Genomic DNA, 20,715 nt, shown 5'->3' with positions numbered 1-20,715 from the left:
CGCAGCACTTATCTTATGCATATGCCCTAGGTGTCGGAGCTCTTCCAAAAATAGGACATATTTGCAGCGCATCTTCCATCCGAACCTCTTCTAACGGAACGTACAAACTGTTCTTTGCATCTTGTTCCTTTGGATGAATATTTGTTTGCTGTGTCAACTTCACCAACGACCAAATTATATTCAACAGTTCGCTCAATTTAACAGCAGAAGTAACATTACAGCGATTCGAGAAAACACCATGTGAGGCTACGATACCACTATGGAAGATTTTCATACAAAGCAAGCGGACAAAAATATTTTCATTTTTTTTTTCAATACTTCTGTATTTTTGATCGAAACAAGTGGCTTAAGATAATTAGTGATTATATTACGGTCAAATTTTAACAGAGGAGTGTATGGTGGAATATATTTAAATACAGGCAAACCGGGTTTTGTGCGATCGCTTTCCGTGCAGTTTCTTTGGTGCTATTCACGTTCGGATTTTGAAATGAAATCGCTCAAAAAGAGTGCCAAAAAGTCAATTTTTGAGGAATTTTTTTTTCTCGATATAACAGTACGTTTCGAAATTTAATGCGATTCAAGAACATTTGAGATCAACAAACAAAACCTACATTTTAACGTCGGCGACACTAGTAAATGAAGTCCGATTAATCTAATATTTTGCATAGGGTATCTTATCGTGCAAATCAACATATCGCAGGAAGTCCCGTGTGAAAAATCGAGATGACGATTTTCATTGGCACCCTAAACCATATTTTTTTTGGCCTCGTATTCCGAAAAAACGAAGATGTCCCAAAGCGTCGATTTTTGACAAAAAAAATCGAGATGAAAATAGATCTCGACGTTTGATGCAATTTGAGGACATTTGGTATCAAATTTTTATTTCTTGAAAACCCCGATTTCATGCAATCCAATTTTCGACCAAATTTCGGCGACGGAAAGTTCATCGTCGGAGAAGTTTATGTGATATGTTTCTCAAGGATGGCTCATCGAGACTTCGAGGGCTACTGACAGAACTAATGAGGGTACAGTTTAAAATCCGCACACACAAAATTCAATCTCAAAATTCGAGTTTTTGTCCGGTTATCACAAAATTTCAGGGAGTTGCGGAGTGTTTGGGTGGTCTAAATCTTCCGACATGAAATCGACATCATTCGCCTTTACCACTCTAGCACATCCTCCGCGTGGAGGCATGATGCCAAATCCGGCCAGAAGAATCGTCGGGCCGTCGTGAGCTTTCTGGAAATGGAGAAACCACTTTTGGAGACACTCTTCCAAATACACCTGTCGATTCATAGTGCTTACGGTAACGAAAGGTGTATTTCGCTTTCCGCAAGTACAAATCGTTTGCCAAATTAGGAACTTCTTGGCGAACTTCGACATCTTCTGATCCGAAGGTTCTCGGGAAAATCCAACTTATCCTGTCACATACAGGATTCCTGGAATCTGGTCGAAGTTCGCCTTCACAAATGTCTCGTCATCCATTACGCAGCGGTGTGTTTTCGTTAACTTCTGGTCGTACAACACCCGGGCACGGCTTTTTGCGACCGTATTTAAATGAAAGCAACAGAATCGGCTTACGTGACGTATTTTTCAATGTAGAGCCAGTTTGAGGCAACAGAGTCCGAAACAATAAAAAGGTTTAAAACTCTGTCATCGTTGAAATTCGAACTTATGCATAGAAGGATTTTATTCATCAAATATAACCATCTATCACCCCCTGAGAGTTTGCGGAAAAAATATTTTGTTCATGTGAGAAAGGTATTTTCTGACTTCAAGGGGATGAATCAAAAATTCAAATTCATACCATAATTGGGACACTCACCCTAATATTCTTCTTCTTAAATGACACTAACGTTCCTAGCGGAACTTTGCCGTCTCAACGTAGTATTACTTACGTTATTTTTACTAGTACTTAGTTGAGATTTCTATGCCGGATAACACGCCTTTAATGTATTCTGAGTGGCAAGCTCTAGAATACGCGTGAGCACAGTGCAAGACGGAGGAAATTTCATTGACGAAAAATATTATATATTTATGTCATAAAAAAAAATTATGAAAAAAATGTTCTGTATCTCTTGGAAATCGAACCGATAAATGCAACACATTTCCGAATACGCTACTAAAATACACAATAATTTTTCGCAACAAACAAGCTCTATAATGATTGGTATTATAATATTTTCAAACATGATATGCCAATGAACGATAACATTATAGGATTTGTATTATTCAGATTGAGACGTGTGAGCTACTATAATGAGAAGTTAGATGGTATTTGAAATATAGCAGAAACATTTCAAATTTAGCGTAAATTACAACAAACTGTTAGATATAGAATATGATCAAAGAGAAATGTTTTTATCGGAAATCTAACACATAGTTTAAAGTTATCCGTTAAGAAAATATGAAAGCATCGAAGAGAAGAAACGAAAAAATCCACGTAAACATATACCTACTGAAAACTATAAAAATGAATTCCTAATACCTTTCTTCCTTTTGCTCAGTGCTTATAACACGTGTATTTTTTTCAAATCACAGCGTATATTTTACGCAAGTCACAGCGTGTAAATAAAGAAAGGCTATCAGAACTATATATTCTATATTCTCTTCTTTTCAGCTCCAAACAATACAAACAAACCGATCAGCTGAGTTTTACAATTTATAGCACAGAGCAAACTTACCCGTAATGAATTCCTTCGGCATCTGTTTATTCCCTCCGGTCGTCACACGATACAATGTGAACTCTTCAATCTTCAAAATCACACACACTGACATCAGTTTAGCCAGGTTGTCCAGGACATGTTTTTTTACAGGAGAAGTTGAAGCTGATTGAGGTCCAGGTGTATTCGGTGTGCTCCCACTGGCATTCGGTCCACTGGCACCAGCATTCCTTTGGGCTGCCTGAGGATGCTGCCCGAGATTGGTAGTTCTTCAAACAGCAAAGTTTTACACTGAAAAGTTTAGTTATCCGATGTTTCTTACCTCTCCAAACTTGGATGAACGGGGGGTTTATTGGCTTGAGCTAGATTTAACACCGACTCCCGAAAAGTGTTTAAAGATTGCTGAAGCCACAGGGCAGGAGGGATACTTGCTTCTTTGTATCTGCAAAGTACCATACATTAACGAAATTGTATTCAAAACGAATCACAACTACTTACTTCGGCCAATGCGAGCGATCTGCTTTTGCCAAATGATACGGGTAATAGTCCACTTGAAAACCTTGCACCGAAATTTGCAACGCTCCACCTTCCTGCAAATTTGGATGGCTAGACCTACCCACTCCGGCATCATCGCAGAGGTGCAAGTCAATCCTTTGACTGAAAAAGTGGTACGAAGTTTCTTTCGCGTCGTAAATGTTGAAAATTCTTTGTGCTGCTGTGAGCTGCTGGATGTCGGGTGTTCTCGACGATTGAGCTAACTGGGCTTGATATTCTGGAAGCGTTTCTAGTTTTCTCTGAGCTTTCACTCGCTGAACCACACTGTTCGATGCTTTAATCAATCCCGATAGTGAATCGACAAAATAAAGTGCGGCTTTAAGCTGGGAATCAGTTAACACCCACAGCAAATCATCTAATATCAACACTAATCTGCTAGCTATTATACTACAATCGGACAGCTTCTTCTTCACCGTTATCCTGCACCGCGCTTGATTGGTAAGCAATCGCAGGGGTGTTAGACTTTGATCCTGCGTAGAGCTCGCTTCGATACGCAACGTTTGCCACGACAATTCTTTGAATATTAGTACTAAACCACGAGATGGATCTTTTATTCTGGTAACACGTAAATCACCGGGAAGCCATTTTGGTGTGCGTGATTCGACTCGGATCCGGGACATCTGAACCGATGCTGTGAAGGCAGGACTTTTCAGATTCACGTTCACTGTGTTAACCACGATCGTTATGCCATCGATGACCTTCTGGATAAAGCTGTACTTCCCCTGGGGGATCGCAATGCTGGAAAACCCCGTCGTTGGTGTGCCACTGCGTGCGATCTCGCACGTTTCGATCGTGATGTTTACTTCATCGAGAGTCTGGAAATGAAAGAGAGGGTAAATTAGAAATCTATATACAACCATTTCATGTCAAACCGATATAGTGGTTCTCAGATTTTCGTCAAATATGGTAATTTTGTTCTTTCTCACAAAACATTAGACTCGCATTTTTTATTTTCTCATTGAGGTACTCATTTCCATTTTAGGGTGGTCCACTTTTTCCCAAAAAGGACTTTTTTCCAAAATTTATAACTTTGAACCACTGAACCGATTTAGAAGATCGATATATCGAATTTTTCTCGATCAATCATCGAAAGTAAAAATAAATAAATTAAAAGAAAAAGATAAATAATAAATAAAAGATAAATTTTCAAGTGAAAAAACGCTTTCATATATCTTCTAACTATATAAATAAAAATAACTATATAAATAAAAATAACTATATAAATAAAAATGACTATATAAATAAAAATGATGGGGTCTTCGTAGCCTAATTGGTTGCGTGTCCGCTACTAAGCGAACAATCATGAGCTTATAACTCAGCCCAGCAAACATTAAATCGTATAATTTTGCACGTGCCAAATCTTACAAGAAATCCGAATAAATCATAATCGCATATAATATCAATCAAAGTATGTATCGTGTACATTTGAAATCGCATTAAATGTAAAAACTCGATTTTAAATACCATTATCAAATTAAGTCGCAATTCGGTATAATAAACATCAATTTTATGATGCACATTGTCGTAATATATATTTAATCCGCATCATATGCGTATATTAAGCTGATGCAGTTTGTGTGTCGTATAAGCGTATAATTTAAATCGATTCAGTACTGTAGTGAATCGTGTTGCATGCTGAAGAAAATCATGAAACAGTGAATAATATTAGATCCTAATAAAGAACATATTACATCATATTGAAATGTCAATGAAATGCTGATGCACTCGAAAGTTTTAACCGCTGTTGAATTAAATTTCAGATCGCCGCGCGAGATAGCTGGTGGATGATAAGTTCGAACCCACATCGGAGCAGTTTTAACCAAACATCAATCTGTGCCATTTCAAACATTCATATTCCACTCCCAACACAAGTCAATCAAACAACTATTATTTCTACAAACACAAATACTCATATATAAAAATGGCGATTCGTGAGGCTATAATATACATTTCACGAAAATATTTTGCGCCATTTGTTTTTTTTTTCTATGTCTGTAATAAATCGTATATGAGTATGGCAAAAGTCGCTATTATAGCCGGTCAAAGTTGCATATTCATCCAAACAAATTCGGTAAGCATTTGCAATGTATGTATATGGCCTCCACTTTTGCATGCATATTTCAGTTAGGCGCATTATATGCCAACCAAATTTTAGGGCATATGATGTTATATATACGCTTGTTATGCGATTTAATGTTTGCTGGGAGGGCCCTCAACCGACCATCTTTGTGTGTTATTCTAGCTACAACGTCCATGCATCAATCATCATGTGATGGTGATCCCAGCCTCTCACTCCACATACGATCGATCTGCTGCATCGGTAATTGGTGCTATTTATAAACACAACAATGGAAGCCTCATATCAACAGTCCCACTGTTTCCAACTGTGATCATTCGAACAATAGAAATATTCTTACGCCGAAAAATGCGACATGTGTTGTGTATCGATAGAATAGGAATGAATACTCTTGCGCCTAAATGGTTAATGTGTAATAGATAAAAATGTGTATCGATGAAATAGGAACACTTTTACGCCTATATGGCTACTGTGTAATTTACAACATGAGAAAAAATGTACACGATAATTTCGGCTCTGTTAAAGCTGAATTGCTAGATGAGCCAAGCAATAAAAATAAACAGATGGGATAAAAAAAATAAAAATGAATCGCCAAATCAAGACGGGTCTATGGTACTAGGTGAGGCCGTTTCGTCACTAAGTTGGTTAGGAGAGCGGTATATGAAAACAGTACGGAAGAAAGCAGAAGGGGTACTATTTGCTTGTAGCGTGAAAGAGACAGACTGATCACGAGCGAGCTTCGGCACTAGCGTATTGTGTTTTGTTTACAAACAAAACACAGTAGACTTCCAAGATGGCTGAAGAGTGGTTTTAGCAAGTTGACCCACCTTAGGATATACTTCTAGGCGCCTTGCGCCAAATATGTTGGTAAGCGCAAAACTCGAGAAAGGAATGGTCCGATTTGAGCCGTCTTCATTTTATTATATTTCCCGTATCTAACATGTATTCCATGTAACGGAAGAACAAGTTATTTGCAAGTAATTGAACAATCTTGAACGAGAATTGTGTCTGAAAATATTTGTTTATTATAATGAGTTTTGGTAAAGTACTAGATTGTTTATAGTAAAAGGAAATTGTACAGGGTTAATGTTTGAAAGTATTGATAACAAAAAAACATTTTGAGCAAGACGAAGTTTGTCGCGTCAGCTAGTAGATAAATAAAATTTCATATGAATTCGTTGCCGAATAGTTCAGACACTGCTTCCTAATGATGAAGACGTTGGAGATCCTCGACCGAGAACCGCGCACGTCTATCATCGCACTCTAAGAGATAAATCGAATATCCCCAACAAACACTCAGAAAATCCTTGAGGGTAAATTCCACTGGCACACCAAACGATGCTCCGTTTCGCAACACATCCGAAAAAACATTCCTCATTACGGACCTGCCAACAAGTATGGAAAAGTTCATTCGCTCATTTCTCCACACCTGATTATAAATCCCTCTTGTATCTGCTTGGAATAATCATGGCGAAAAAAATGCAGCAACAATCGTGAGATTGCACGATGAATCGTTTCACACTCCCCGACCATCTTCATTCGGGACTGATAGAAAACATAACAAAACATAGAGTGGAAAACAACATTCAATGAATGAATATTCCTTTGGAAGGATCGCACAAAACAAAATAACAAGTGAGTCAAAATAGATTGAATCTGCGTGTATGTATGATTTTATTTTTCCTTGTACTTTTTTCCTTGTCAGCATTCAAGTGCACATGAAATCCCTCTTCCCGCTCATCAATAACTTGCGTTAATATAGTCTTTTGCGTTGGCTTAGATAGTTTCATACTAGAAACAAAAAAAAATCATTGCAATAGTGCACAGGAAACAACTCGATTTCAACTATATACCTATATTTTACTGCCGCGATCGAGGCTCAATGATTGCTATTTGAGTGAAAAACGAATGATTTTAAAGAGATACTCGCTGGCTCAAGCGAATGAGGCGAATGAGGGAATGCAAAAATTTCTGAGAATAGAAGAGCGGAATCGAGACAGTATTTTTTCATTCTAATCGAGAATGAACTTTGCGAAGAGGATAGGTGAATGTTTTCTATTTCAAACAAAGTGAGGCATAAACGGAGAATAAAAGGGTGAGTTTTATTTGTGAATGAGTGTTGTTGAACGAATTTCGATGCGATTTTTCCCATACCTGCCTGCCAACAATAGCAGTCCGAATCGCGGCCCCGATTCCGATGACCATCATCTGCATATACCTGCTGTATATACGTGAGAAGTTAGAGGCTTGTAGGACCCCATCATTATCCTGGGGCAAACACCAGACGTCAGAAGGAATATAATCGCCGACCTCTTGGAGGAGCAGAACCTCTCGGTCTTAAACGACGGCACGGATTCTTTCCGTAGAGGTACCAACAACACAGCCATTGATATTTCAGCAGCCAGCCTCAATTTGGTGGGTAGGTTAGAGTATTCATATTGGGTAGGTTCCGACGATATTCATATCAGCGACCATCACACATGCCACAGAGTCGGAAAATATGTTGAACTTTTCTCCCTGATGCTTTCTCATGCTCTGCTCAACGGCGGCATTTTGGAAAAAAATAATTGGAAACAGATTCTCGCATACTTTAATGGATGAACACCAATCGGTTGTGGAAACAGCGATTAAAATTAGCAATCCACAATAAACTGGCGTTGGTAACATAAATTAAACAAAACTGTTTTTTTTTCAAAAATCAAAACGATGGCATTGTTTTTCATCAAGTGTACACAATTTGTACAGATCAGATTATCGTAATGTACGCGTATGATTATTATACAATTTTACAAAAAGTCTCGTACTGAAAATTCTTCCCTCTGGCGCTCGCGTCACTGCGAAATTACGGCAGTAATCGTACTTTGTACAGAATTCTTAGAATGAACTCCAACTCCTCTCTATGTCTTGAAAAAGACAATTCATTCCATCTCGACGCTTGCCGGCAAACGGTGCTCACTAAACAAACACCAAACGAGCAGCATTATGATGCACGATTTAGATTTCGCAGAATGCTTCGATTGTAAGTCTATGTTATGGAATCACCTATCGGTCTGTTCGAATGTATGCGTAAACACATTCTATTGATTGGATACGATTTCATCGCGGGAACGATTGTGTCACATTTACCCGAAACCCACTCACCCGAAAGACAATTACCCCAAAAACTTTCACCCGAATTCCACTTACCCGATTGTAACAAATACCCGAATGCGACTGCTACTCGAATGTAAAATCTACCTGAACTGACACTTACCCGAATGTAACATTTAATATTATTATAAGAAAGCATTTGTATATTTATTTCTGATCAGTGTTAATTTCCATTCAAAAAGTATGCTAATAAGTAGTGCAATTTCAGAAATAGTGGCGTTGAATAAAATCCTTCTCAAAGTAATGGAAGAAATAAAAAATAATGATGAGAAATGTAAGAATGCAGTTTTATAACGTTTTATGTGGTTCATCCATTCATAGGGATGACGCAGCCCTTTGCTTGAATGAAAGCTGACAATTTTGGTACGTATTATGGAACTGAAGTGCAATTTTGATTATGTATTTATTTTTTCGCAATTAAATTTATTCTGAGATCAAAATACGCTCACTAACGCTCGGTCGGACCTGACTAAAAGATTGTCTCCTATGGTTCAAACAAACCGAGCAATCGGTGGAACACAGGTTCGCTTGCGGGTCGGATGTCGGATGTCTTCAACATCTATTTCTAATTTCCTCATTATAATTTCTTCTTTTACCTCATAATTTCGTTACAGGAGATTCGACATAACTCATAATCTTATTTGTGGAAAATTTTCCTTTTTCATTCGGGTAAACGTCCTTTCGGGTATATGTTGCATTCGGGTATTTGTTACATTCGGATGAATGTCATTCGGTTATGTGTTACATTCGGGTAAATGTGCTTCGGGTAAATGTGTTTCGGGTGAATGGGACACAACCCGCGGGAACACCTAGTGAAAACATTTACATTCACTCGGGCGCATTCGTATGCGAAATATTTTCCATGCCCTCTCCACGCAGTGGCAAAATAGAGACTGATGCTCTTGGTCGCGATTGCATCACGACCATGACCATTCCATGCCAGAGCAAAAGAGAAACTGAATTGATTCCTGAGCTGGCATCCGCTCAATACAGATTTTTTTTGTGATTCCAAATTTATTTTTGAGCTATTGCAACAAGTTTATGGATCAATAAGTAACAAGCATATAACGCGTAGATATTTTATCTTTCTAATGAAATGGTTATCATACATTTCGTTCAGTTGGATATAAGGTATTAACGTTCAAAATCGTGTTGTAGCGGCGTAACGCTCTCGTTCTCTAAACTTTGAACTTACACCCCAGTATAGAAATGAAAGACGTAGTGCTACGTCGAAATATCGTCTCGTTCAACTATTCCGCAATAGTTCTTATTTTGTTCACCTTTTCCAGATTTGTCAGAATCAATCTCATGTGAACTTCCAAAGTTTCATGTGCGACAATTAGTTAGCGTACTACTTACCAGCGTAATGGGCGTGCTTTTTAGCTTGGTCCAGGATATTCGGAACGATACATGATTACACCACGCGGAGGTAAGCCGCAACCAAGCAGGCAATTCCAGCAGCTCTGTGAGCACATTTTCGTCCAGCTGCAGATTCGAGAGATCACCTTCGCCCCGGAATGCGCTCAGATTCACCTTGTCCGGTGATAAATTTTTAGTGTAACTGTAACAGAGAACGAAAACATGAGTGTAAATTATCGCTGCATGAACTAACAGGAATAACGTGCACACATTGCAACAAGGTCAACATATGCAATACAGGACGAACAGGAGGAATCATCCTCTGCATCGCTGGTACTGAATATCGTTCATCCATGATGTTTGTTTGGGTGGGTTAATGGGGTTGTTCACATTCCCTGTACAGCATCGTGGAATTCTCCACAAGCTACTACTAATTGAAGTTCACCATTGAGGTGAACTTTTCAGCTCAGAAGATAACAGCTCAAAAATATTAGCAGCTTCATAATTATGAGAAGTGAGACCGCATTCTTTTCTATCGGTGATAGCTTTCCAACAATAAATAATCTGTTGGCACATAATTCTATTGATGCAATACTGTGACGGCAACGTGTCCCACGTATGTTCATCTACCGCACCGCATGCATCATACATCTCATCCCATTCTTATTATCTTGTTCGAATTAAATTAAGATGTATTATGCCGGAATATTCGCAGAAAACGTAACAGGACAATAGATGCTCTTTTTCTCCCGAGACATGTTTTAGCCACCCACAGATATTTTCATAGCTCCTCCTACGCGCACTGTAACTTGAAGTTCCATATTGCCTGAAACTATGGTTCGTGCAATTATGACGCCTTATGATTTATTTATAGGTGGCCAAACTGAAAGCAATCTGAATAACTTACTAAACAAAATAAGGGTATACGACATCAATCAGAGTTGAGAAAAAGATAAGAGTGTCATTGGATCCGCCATCAGAAAACTATCATCAAAAGCAGAGCTGACTATTTTGAGCATTCTTAGGGTAGTAACGTTCCCTGTGGAACTTTTGCCTTCTCAACGTATGTACAGGGTTTTCCAACTTTGAATTAAGAAAGTAAATTGAAATAAAACACACTTAGAATTCGAATTTCGATGGAATTTTTATTTCAAATTAAAGTTTGGTTTATGCCATTATGTGTGAAATACAACATCATTCAAATGTCCACCTAGGGCTTCCTCGCACACCTTGATCCGGAACAGGTAATTTTCGATGACTTTTCGGCACATATGGGGCGGTATTTCGGTCAGAACTTCACGAATGTTGTCTTTCAAATGTTCAAGAGTTTGCGGAGAGTTGGCATAGAAACGGTCTTTCGCATAACCCCACAAAAAAAAAAGTCTAGCGGGTTCAAATCGCATGATCTGGACGGTGACTTTTGGCGGATGCAATGGCCTCTCAAGAATCACGTGTGGATTTTCTGAGCCCCATATACAAAATTTTGGGTGTTCACATAGCCACCGAGCTCGAAATGTCCCTCATCGCTGAAGAAAATTTGATGCGAAAATTCAGCATTTTGCTGCTGTTGTTCGTTCACCCAATCGACTTATGCCCGACGCATTCCATGGTCACCACGCTCTAATTTTTGTACCAGTAGGACTTTATATGGATGTAGGTGCAAATCCAAATGCAAAATTCGCCACAATGATGTGTTTTACAAGCCCAATTGCTGAGGACGCCGTGGAATCGAAACATTCGGGTCATCCTCCACACTGGCAGCAACAGCAGCAATATTTTCGGCCGAACGCACATTACGATGATGCACAGGTTCCACAATATCCGCTACGGATCCAGTTTGTTCGAATTTACGCACTACATTAGCGATTGTGTGCTCTGTAGGCCGTCCATGACGACCAAAATCCGTCCGTAATGCTCGAAAAACATTTGCCGGTTTTTCATCATTTTTATAGTATAATTTAACAAAATTAACACGTTGTGCGATGCTAAAACGATCCATATTGTAAAATGGCAGACATTCAACTAACGATATGACGCTTTGGTTGACAGCTATGTCAAACGGTTGCCAGCGCAGGGTTGTATACTTTCGGAAGCCCGAAATGGAAAACCCTGTATTACCTAGCGTCATTGATTAATACTTAGTTGAGATTTCTTAAGCCAAATAACACGCCTTGAATGTATTCGGAGGGGCAAGCTCTAGAATACGCGTGACCACAGTGGAAGTCGGAGAAAATTTCTCTGACGAAAAATCCCCCGGCCAGAACGAAAATCGAACCCGAACACCCGGCATGATAATGTGAGACGCTAACCACTAGGCCACGGATGCACTAGGGTAGTACCTAAAATATTTCAATTTCTCACTTGAGGCGAATTAATTTACGTCATCCACTTACATGGTTCTTACTATGGAACAATGTCGACCTCCACATTGCGGTAATCTAAATATGTCACATCTACCATAATAATTCGAAAAAAGTTAATAAACATTTAAAAAAATATATATAATAAAACATATTTTTTATACTAAACCTAGGCTGACCAAACGTATCGTTTTTAACGGGACAGTACCGTCTTTTCGACTCTTTGTGATTGTCTCGTCTATTTATCAATTTGTACCGTATTTTGAGTAAAAAGAAAAAAAAAATTGAGTCCCCGCACACTGCAGACTTTTCTTCGGCCGATAGTTTGGTCGGGTTGGGTTGCTAGTGCGCACACCGAGCCAATCAAACAGTCGGGTAGTTAACTGTAGGCCGACTGTTCTCGAACGACTGTGTATTCAATTTGTGTTTGACAAAAGAAGAAGGAAATAGAGAAGGAAAATTAAAAAAAAAGAGATTCCGAGAGTAGAAGTGAATGAACTGAGAAGATTAAATCCTCTTAAAGCCAAAAAAGAAGAAGAAGAAAATTCCGAGAGCATTGGGTGCATCCCATTCTCAGTGATTCGCACGGCACGTATGTCGGATGTCAACATTGAGAGCGAACTGAGAGCGAATTGAACTATTCGACCGATAAATAATCGTCGTGTGTGCGTAGGTCGAAGCTAGCCAGTACTGATTGAACAGACGGCCGATAGTTGACCGACAGAACAGTTTGAATGCAATCAGGAATTCCATTAAAACTTTTTTTATTGATCGATACTGAATTGGTGTAGTGTGCGCATATGCATATCGCTCCGTACTGATTAAGTCGAACGACGAAACTATCGACCAACATAATTCTGCAGACTCCGGGGGCACCTATTTCTTTATCATTATTTTCAATGAGACAGTTCAACTTTTCTTCTGCCAGGACCTCTACCTATGGTTTTTCATGGGCTTCGGCACATATCTGGATGTTCTTGAGTTTGAGCCCTCTTGATTAAAGTTGTAGTCTTGTCTTTCTCATTCCATCTCGATCTGAAGTTTCAGCTGCAGGTCATCCGGAGACGGTACGAGTTTTCCTAATGTGACCAAAACCCTTGAAATGGTCACCAATGAGCTAGTTTTCTTATTCCCGCCAAATGGAACTTGTTGCGTTCAATTTGGTTCAGCCGTTTCAAAAAAAAAACTGAGCCGCAACCTTTGGTTGCCTAGTCAAGTAAAAACGTTCTATTTCATGATGCTTTTTTGTAAAATTGATTTTTCTCATTTGTTTTAATAGTAAATGTAACTATCTGATTACTATTCCAACTTGTAAAGAATCAGCTGAGTGTGTATTTATATGTTTAGCGTCTACCTCTGTAGGTGCATTGAACCACAGCGACCATTAGTTTGATCTATTGTTGTGCACTGATGCTTAGCGTCTAAGAATATCGTTTTGATTTTGAAACTAGCATTCAGAAAAAGCACTTTCAATTGAAATAGATAAAACCATACTGTATGATTAGTGGACAATTATCAGAGGTACTATAATAATTAAGATAAAAAGTAGGAACAAAAAATCTGTGCTAGTTGCAAATCGTTGGGTGCAAATATTTTCAGACATGAAAAACAAATTTCTAGAGTGTGAGAAATTTGTGAAGCTTACTAATTATATTTTGTGTCTGTATGGTTGTACCGGACTAGTTGAAAGAATTCTTGTACGATGAATATTATGTGAGGAACGAAAACAGTCGTACAAACTTCGATCTGGAATGTGACAATTTCTGTGATAATTTTTTTTTCTGAAAATCCGAACGAATAAAATTCGTTGTAGAGAACAAAATAGGTGAATCTAACAATGTTCGAATGTTTGGCTTTATTCCCGGTTTTATTCACTCATTCATGAAATTCTACAAAAAATGGTATTTTGTGTTTTTTTTTTGCTTACGTGTCCCGTTTTTATTTCTGAACTGTTTGGTCAGCCTAAATAAACCTTATATTTTTTATTATATTAACCTAAATTATATTAACACAGCTATTAAACTTCGGACATTACTGAGCCGGTGAACAACAAATAGTGAAGAATTAAAAATATTAAAACTCTCCAAAAATTTAAACTGGACTGTTCTCCGTGTTGTTATAAAGATTGTTGCACCGTTATAGCCTTGCCTAGATGAGAATTAGTTTCAATTTTGTTCCAATCCGTTGGTAGAATATTAAATACGTGGTTTTCTCCATTTATTCAACTGTAATAGGGAACAGAAAAAATGGAGAATGTGAAATAGTCACAACCACGTGCAATTAATCTTATGTCAAGGTGCCCGGATCGTGCCAGACTCATCAATTAGGAATTCATAACCGTTGGACAGGTATAATATTTATTCGGATGACCAATCAATTTGATATACGCTTGGAGACAGTGTAATATGGGATGCTACTATCTGCTTTTAGGATGGGAGAAAATGTCACAGCAGACGAGGGTACAACTGCTATATACTTCTTTTAAGGAGCGAACGTTGAGCACGAAAAAACTAAGGTAACAATAAAGTGGGTAAAAAACAATAAAGCGGGTAAAAAAAGTAGCATAATCTACAGTAAATTCAAAAATAATATAGAAAGAAAGGTGTGTAAAAACAACTTTTTAGCAGCTGCACAAAATTGAGGATGTTCATAAATTGTTAACGAACTTAGCTAGATATTTCAATCCTTAAATCGACTTAAACTAACCTGAAAAAAAATCGCTTTCCCCATTTTCTCATGATCTGATTAGCTATAATATTCAGTATTGCGTTAATTTGGGGCGCTTCCTGAACTAACCGTCTCAGACATCTGTTATCATAACGCCATTTCACGTTGTCTCCGACGATTTTCAAATCACTTAACATGGTGGCGAGCTATTAAATACATATCAATTCATTTCGTGACTAAACAGAACACAATGGAACATAATACATCCAGGGGAGGACGAGGCTAAGCATGGAGTACAATCAAACACAATGTATACAAAACTGAAGCATTTCTTCATGTCAGCATCCATCTTTAGGCAATCACGTTGATTTTCATACAGTTTCCTTCTTATTTCATAATGTTATATGATAAATCAAGAAAGACATGAAAATGGTGCTTCTAAAATCATGCCGGGTAAAGTTGGCCACTACTAGGGGTAAGACGACCACATGAAATAACTCATGATTGTAGCCGTATAGAGGATAATTGTTTCCGACAAAAATGCAACTACAGATCAACACCGTTGTACTTTAGATCTGGTGTTATTTTCCCTCAATTACCTGTACTTAATTCGCAACCCTTATCCTAATAAAAAAAACTATGATATGTGGCATCTGAAAACAAATCAAATTTATCATGAATGCGCTTCGAGTTTTGAAACCAACAAACCAAGTGGTGTGACGTGCGTTCAATGATGATCCTCATTTCCGTATACACTTCATGGTGAAACGGGCTCACGGGTAAGAACATGCTTCAAGTAAATAAGTAATGACAAATATTTTTCTTCCAACAGCAATTTAAAATTGCCTTTGGGCCACTTAATCTGATAGAGCGTAGAATGTCTTGTTAAAAACTAATTCCGTATCCAGGTGTCGACACCGTACTGTTGTCATCACGGATACATTTCATTTCAATATCTTTTATGGCAAATCATATCTCTTACAATAGTGACCGTCTTAACCCAGGTATGAGTCAAGTCAAAGTGCCTCAATAATTCTATGAAATGATTAAAAAACATACCGTTTTCTATATAAACACTCTTAACAGACCAGTGTATTTACTAATATAACATTGGTTTCACGAGACATGTGCATATTCACCACTGTAACACTAAATTTCTAGCGAGCAAAATAATAAATTGGCGCTCGTCGCCATTTTAAAAGTTTATTTTTGTTGTTTTATTATAGCCTTTCACCTAAACACACGCCAAAATGGGTATGCATAATTGTGGGCAGGGCCCGAAACCTTCGGAGGTGAAAAATGAAGACCGACTCTACTCCCAGTAGCTTCGCTTCGACTAGAACTGCTTCGGCAGTCGCCGTCAACAAAAAAATGAATTAACTAGAAAATGAATTGACTAAAGCGATTAAACGCCCGCCTGACTGTTTAGTCGTTTTGGCGGAGAAACTGCGTGAAGGAGCCAAAAGTCATTTCCGACTGAATACGGATATAGTCAGTTAGAATAGTCAGCTGACTATCCTCGGTTGACTATGACTATGCCGAGCCCTGATTGTGGGTAATGCGATACACTCAAATAATGTATTCCAATTTTCCAATAGTTGATTGTTTCAATAATCTAGAGAGTGGCCATCTTACTCCGGGTGGTCGTCTTCCTCCGCCATCCCCAATAGGAAAATATATATTTCGTATATTAGCATTAGTATGAGTATAAATGTAGGTACCACCCACGATGAAGTGGTTAACGTTACACAAGTCATTGCGGAAGGCAAGGGACCGATTTCCATTCTAATTGGAAACTTTTTCATCACTTAAAATTCTTCCGACTTGGACTGGTATAAACGCATATTCTCTAATTTGCACTCGAAATACAATTAAGGAGTAATATTTTGCATAAAAATCCCAACTAAGTATTAATTAAAAACTGCTTTAGTAATACTAAACGGTGTTTTCGATATAACTTGTACACACAAATTTGACTGTATCTTTCGAACCGTATGAGTGAAAAATCTGAAAATATATATTGTTATCTGTTTCATAGTAATTCATACAATACTTACAACCTTGTCGTCGAAACAATAAATCACCCTAAAAACATGTGCACTCACAATGAAGTTCTGTAAGCTTCTCATCGATTCATCGCTAAGAATCACAAAAGAGGAAATGATCGTAAAAGTGTCCCGATTAACCCCAAGATAGCAACGAAAGTTTTGGCAGAACTTGAGTGCCAGTTGAAAATATCAACCCGGGATGTCGCTGCAGTGTCAGACTGTTTGGGTCAGAACAGCAACAAACGCTTTGAACTACATGTACGCAACGTGCAGAAGTCACCAATGCGGAATGATGAGCAAAACAGCCAGCGCAAAGCCCGCCCCGGAAACTCTACACGCAGTTAGTAACCAAATAATGTTGCATCGTGATGGATAACAACATCTACGTTAAGGTCGACTCCTATCAGCTTTCCGGACAGGAATATTAAAGCTCGATTTATTTAATGTCTGGTCTTGGAATTATTCCGAGATAACGTCCTTTCACCGGACTCGATTCTAGTGCCGGGATATGACCGCCGATGCCGATGGGGATTGCTTCACGCACTGGGTACTGAACCGGTGTTGGTTGCTGTGTAACCTGCACAGCATTACACTCGTTACTATTTACTTAAGTCGCAGAATGAATTATTGAAATAAGAGAAGCCAACCAGTCCTGCATCTTTCCTGCACTTGTTCCTCCGGAACGTATTTCTCATCACTTGCTACAACGTCCATCTAGTCTTGAGCAGATCTGTACCCCTAGCAAAGAAGAAATCTGTCAAACTGTAGAAACATTCCGTACGGAAGTCGATGATCTCCCGCTTAGATCTGAGTTCCCTATTCCTCATGTAGGACTGTTCTTCTCATTCATAAAATGCTGTTTGTTAGCAATAACTCTGTGTCCGAATTCTGTTAAAAATATCTTAGCAGAATAGAAAATCAAACTATGATTTTGAAATTTTGATTTATTTTGAGTCGTGATTTATTATTTTCAGCACAAACTAGCGTTGCACTGCTTTTCTACAATGTTTTGCAATAACTGCTATAGCAAAACTGTACCAAAACGCGAAAGACTTTCTCGAAATTATCAAGCACAATATGATATAATATAAAAAAAAATCATATCAGCGACACAAATTTTTATTTACTGTTGAAAAATACTGTTTGAATCGTTTCGCTTTCACCTGGTTTTTTTTCTTGTGATTGTGATTGTGATTGGTTTTTTTCTTGTGATGATCTTACTGAAATATTTACCCTCAACTTGAAAATATGAAATTAAAACTTTATTTGATAAATAATCGAACAATCCAATTTAAGAACCATCGTATCCTGAAATATTGCGTTTTATTATGAAAACGACAATACCGACATCTTATTTTTGTTATTTCATGGGGCTATCGTTTGTTTCCATTCGTTAATTTGAGGACTATTTACCTTGCAGCAGCATTCGTCTATCAATTCTCGCGTAACTTTTGAAAAGGTCCAATGTAACATTTTCGTTAACTCGAGAAAAACGAAGTTGAAGACCCGAACATTATTCCGCGAATTGTCTTAAAATTTATCGATCTTTATCGCTCCTCTCACCACTAGCGATCAAGAATAGCTCTCCAAAACCAATCGTAGCTGTTGTTCCGTGATTTGAGTTTAAAGTTGAAGCCAAGGAGCGAAAAATGTTACATTGGACGTTTTGACTGCCCGCGTTTGCACATTGGACATATTACGTTGCACGATAAGAATTTGAAACTAACTACTAAACAACAATAAAAAATCAGCATTTCGTTCTAAAGGCAGATTATTATTGTTATCACCCGTTGAATTGAACGGAAATCGATAACAACTACTGTAAGAAACAAAAACTCAAAACGACCGAAGTACGACTTCGTGTTGTTTTGACTGCTTTGTTACTTCGGACGATTCGGGCATCGGAGGAAAGTGGCGTCCGAAGTAACAGCTGGGTGCTTAAAATCCGAATCTGTACATTGGATATTTTTTGTATCGGCGATAAAAAGATGAAGAAAATAGATACGTGAACGATTGTTTTTGTAATGCATTCAATGATTGAAGACTAATAGCGTGCATCCATTAACTCGATTTGTTTACATTTGTTACATAGGACCTTTTCAAAAGTTACGCGAGAATTGTTCGCTCGCCTTCCTCTTATACACCGATCACCATAAACAGTTCGTTCTGAACTGTACGCACAGTTCAGCCAGCGGTCAGTTCGTTCTGAACTGTATACACAGTTCCGCCAGCGGTCATCGTAAACAGTTCGTTTTGAACTGCATACACAGTTCATCGTCCACCGTTCAGTTCGTTCTGAACTGAACTGTATACACAGTTCAGCCAGCGGTCTTCGTACACAGTTCGTTCTGAACTGGGTAAGCAGTTCATGTGAACTGTTGCCCAGTAAAAAAGAACGACCGTTCGTTCACTCTTTTTGGTAAACTAGTTCTTTTGAACAGTTCATGAACGGTTTGCCCATCTCTACCTCAAACCCTGTTCCTGCGCTTTCGTAACTGTCTCCCGTGCTCTAGGCGGGTATTGGTTTCCTAGCAATTGAGACATGGGATCTGCCTAACTTCTTGGTCACTATGCTAAGCTGATGCTGATATTGGTGCCGATCGACTGTCTCCCGTGTATTCAATTACTCCCAGTGGATTACATCATAACGGTTCCAAAATACGCATAACATGAAGGAACGGTAATTGCGGGACTTTTTTGGAATACTTTGAAATAGTTTTCCATATAAATGAATATAAATAAATAAATAACAAAAATGGAACGCCAAATGTGTTGGTAAGTGCAAACCCCCAAGAAGAGATGGTCCAAGAAGCGGAAGTCGAGCATCGTATTCCGACGCCATTTTGAAACCGAAGATGGTGACTTTCAGTTTGTTTAAAAACGGCTCTGAAAGACCGAAAATGGCATGAAATACCACAATACGATCGGTAATAGAAGTGCTATCATATACCCGAGGGTGCCGGAAAAATAAAAATTATAGGAGGTTGTGTCCAAGATAAGACCGCATTGTTGACGTAGAACTACGCTGTTATTTTATATAAGTCGCTTGTTTATACCTTCGGATATTATTCTATAGTGCTGTGAAATTTTAGAAACAACTGCTTAGTAGAATAATCTCTGAAACGGTTTTTTCATTGTAGAATCAGTTGACGACAATTGATTGATGATTCATTGTTGCCCTCGCAGAACAATACACTAGCTAATCATATGCCGCAAATAATTTCATGTCAATACATTGAAAATTTACGTCGAACGCTACTATGGTGGCCTTTTTCGCAATTGACATAGACTCGGCTACAGTCGATTATATACATGTTGCACCAGCGCCATTAGTCCACATCTCATAACTACAATATATATTTGTCATCACGAGGAAACAACAACAATGACAACACATGCAAGTATCAAATATCATGCTACATGTTATTTAGTATTGCCTCAGTGGAATTGCACCTCTAGGCATCGTTCGTACAACGTAAACCAAGCGCCAAACAAGCGTTCGCCATAGCACGCATACAGAGCCATATATTGGTGACTTGAAACTACTAGGAATATTAACACTTCTCATCATTTAGCGTTATTCTCAAAAGAAACGCTTCTGTTTATATTACTGGCCTCGAAAAAAGTTGCATTACTTGCTCATGTTCGAGATAAGCGCAGCTGCCACCCTTAGTGGAGGAAGTTTTTCTACTGGCAAGCGAAACCTAATCACATACAACATTCCAAAATGACATTTACTTTCTTGGTGTCTAAACAAGCGAAATAAATCTTTTTTTGTTAATATCAACAACCTCGAAAACAGTAGCACTGTTTTATTCTGATCAAGATTAGCGCAA

The 20,715-nt window shown here is 38.3% G+C and overlaps 1 protein-coding gene across 1 annotated transcript in view; it reads right to left on the bottom strand.

The window, feature by feature from the left end:
* LOC129775043 (bridge-like lipid transfer protein family member 3B) overlaps positions 1 to 20,715 on the bottom strand; it is a 50,278-nt gene that overhangs the window by 24,829 nt on the left and 4,734 nt on the right. Inside the window, exons 2-6 of the mRNA XM_055779217.1 lie at positions 9,805 to 10,006; positions 3,162 to 4,033; positions 2,986 to 3,105; positions 2,685 to 2,932; positions 2,489 to 2,509 (exon numbers count right to left, since the gene is read on the bottom strand). Of these exons, the coding sequence (XP_055635192.1) occupies positions 2,489 to 2,509; positions 2,685 to 2,932; positions 2,986 to 3,105; positions 3,162 to 4,033; positions 9,805 to 10,006 (1,463 nt within the window). The remainder of the gene's footprint in view (positions 1 to 2,488; positions 2,510 to 2,684; positions 2,933 to 2,985; positions 3,106 to 3,161; positions 4,034 to 9,804; positions 10,007 to 20,715) is intronic.

This window comes from Toxorhynchites rutilus, chromosome 3, assembly GCF_029784135.1.
Source record: "Toxorhynchites rutilus septentrionalis strain SRP chromosome 3, ASM2978413v1, whole genome shotgun sequence".
NCBI classification, from domain to species: Eukaryota; Metazoa; Arthropoda; class Insecta; order Diptera; family Culicidae; genus Toxorhynchites; species Toxorhynchites rutilus.
This window is presented reverse-complemented; position numbering and strand designations above follow the sequence as displayed.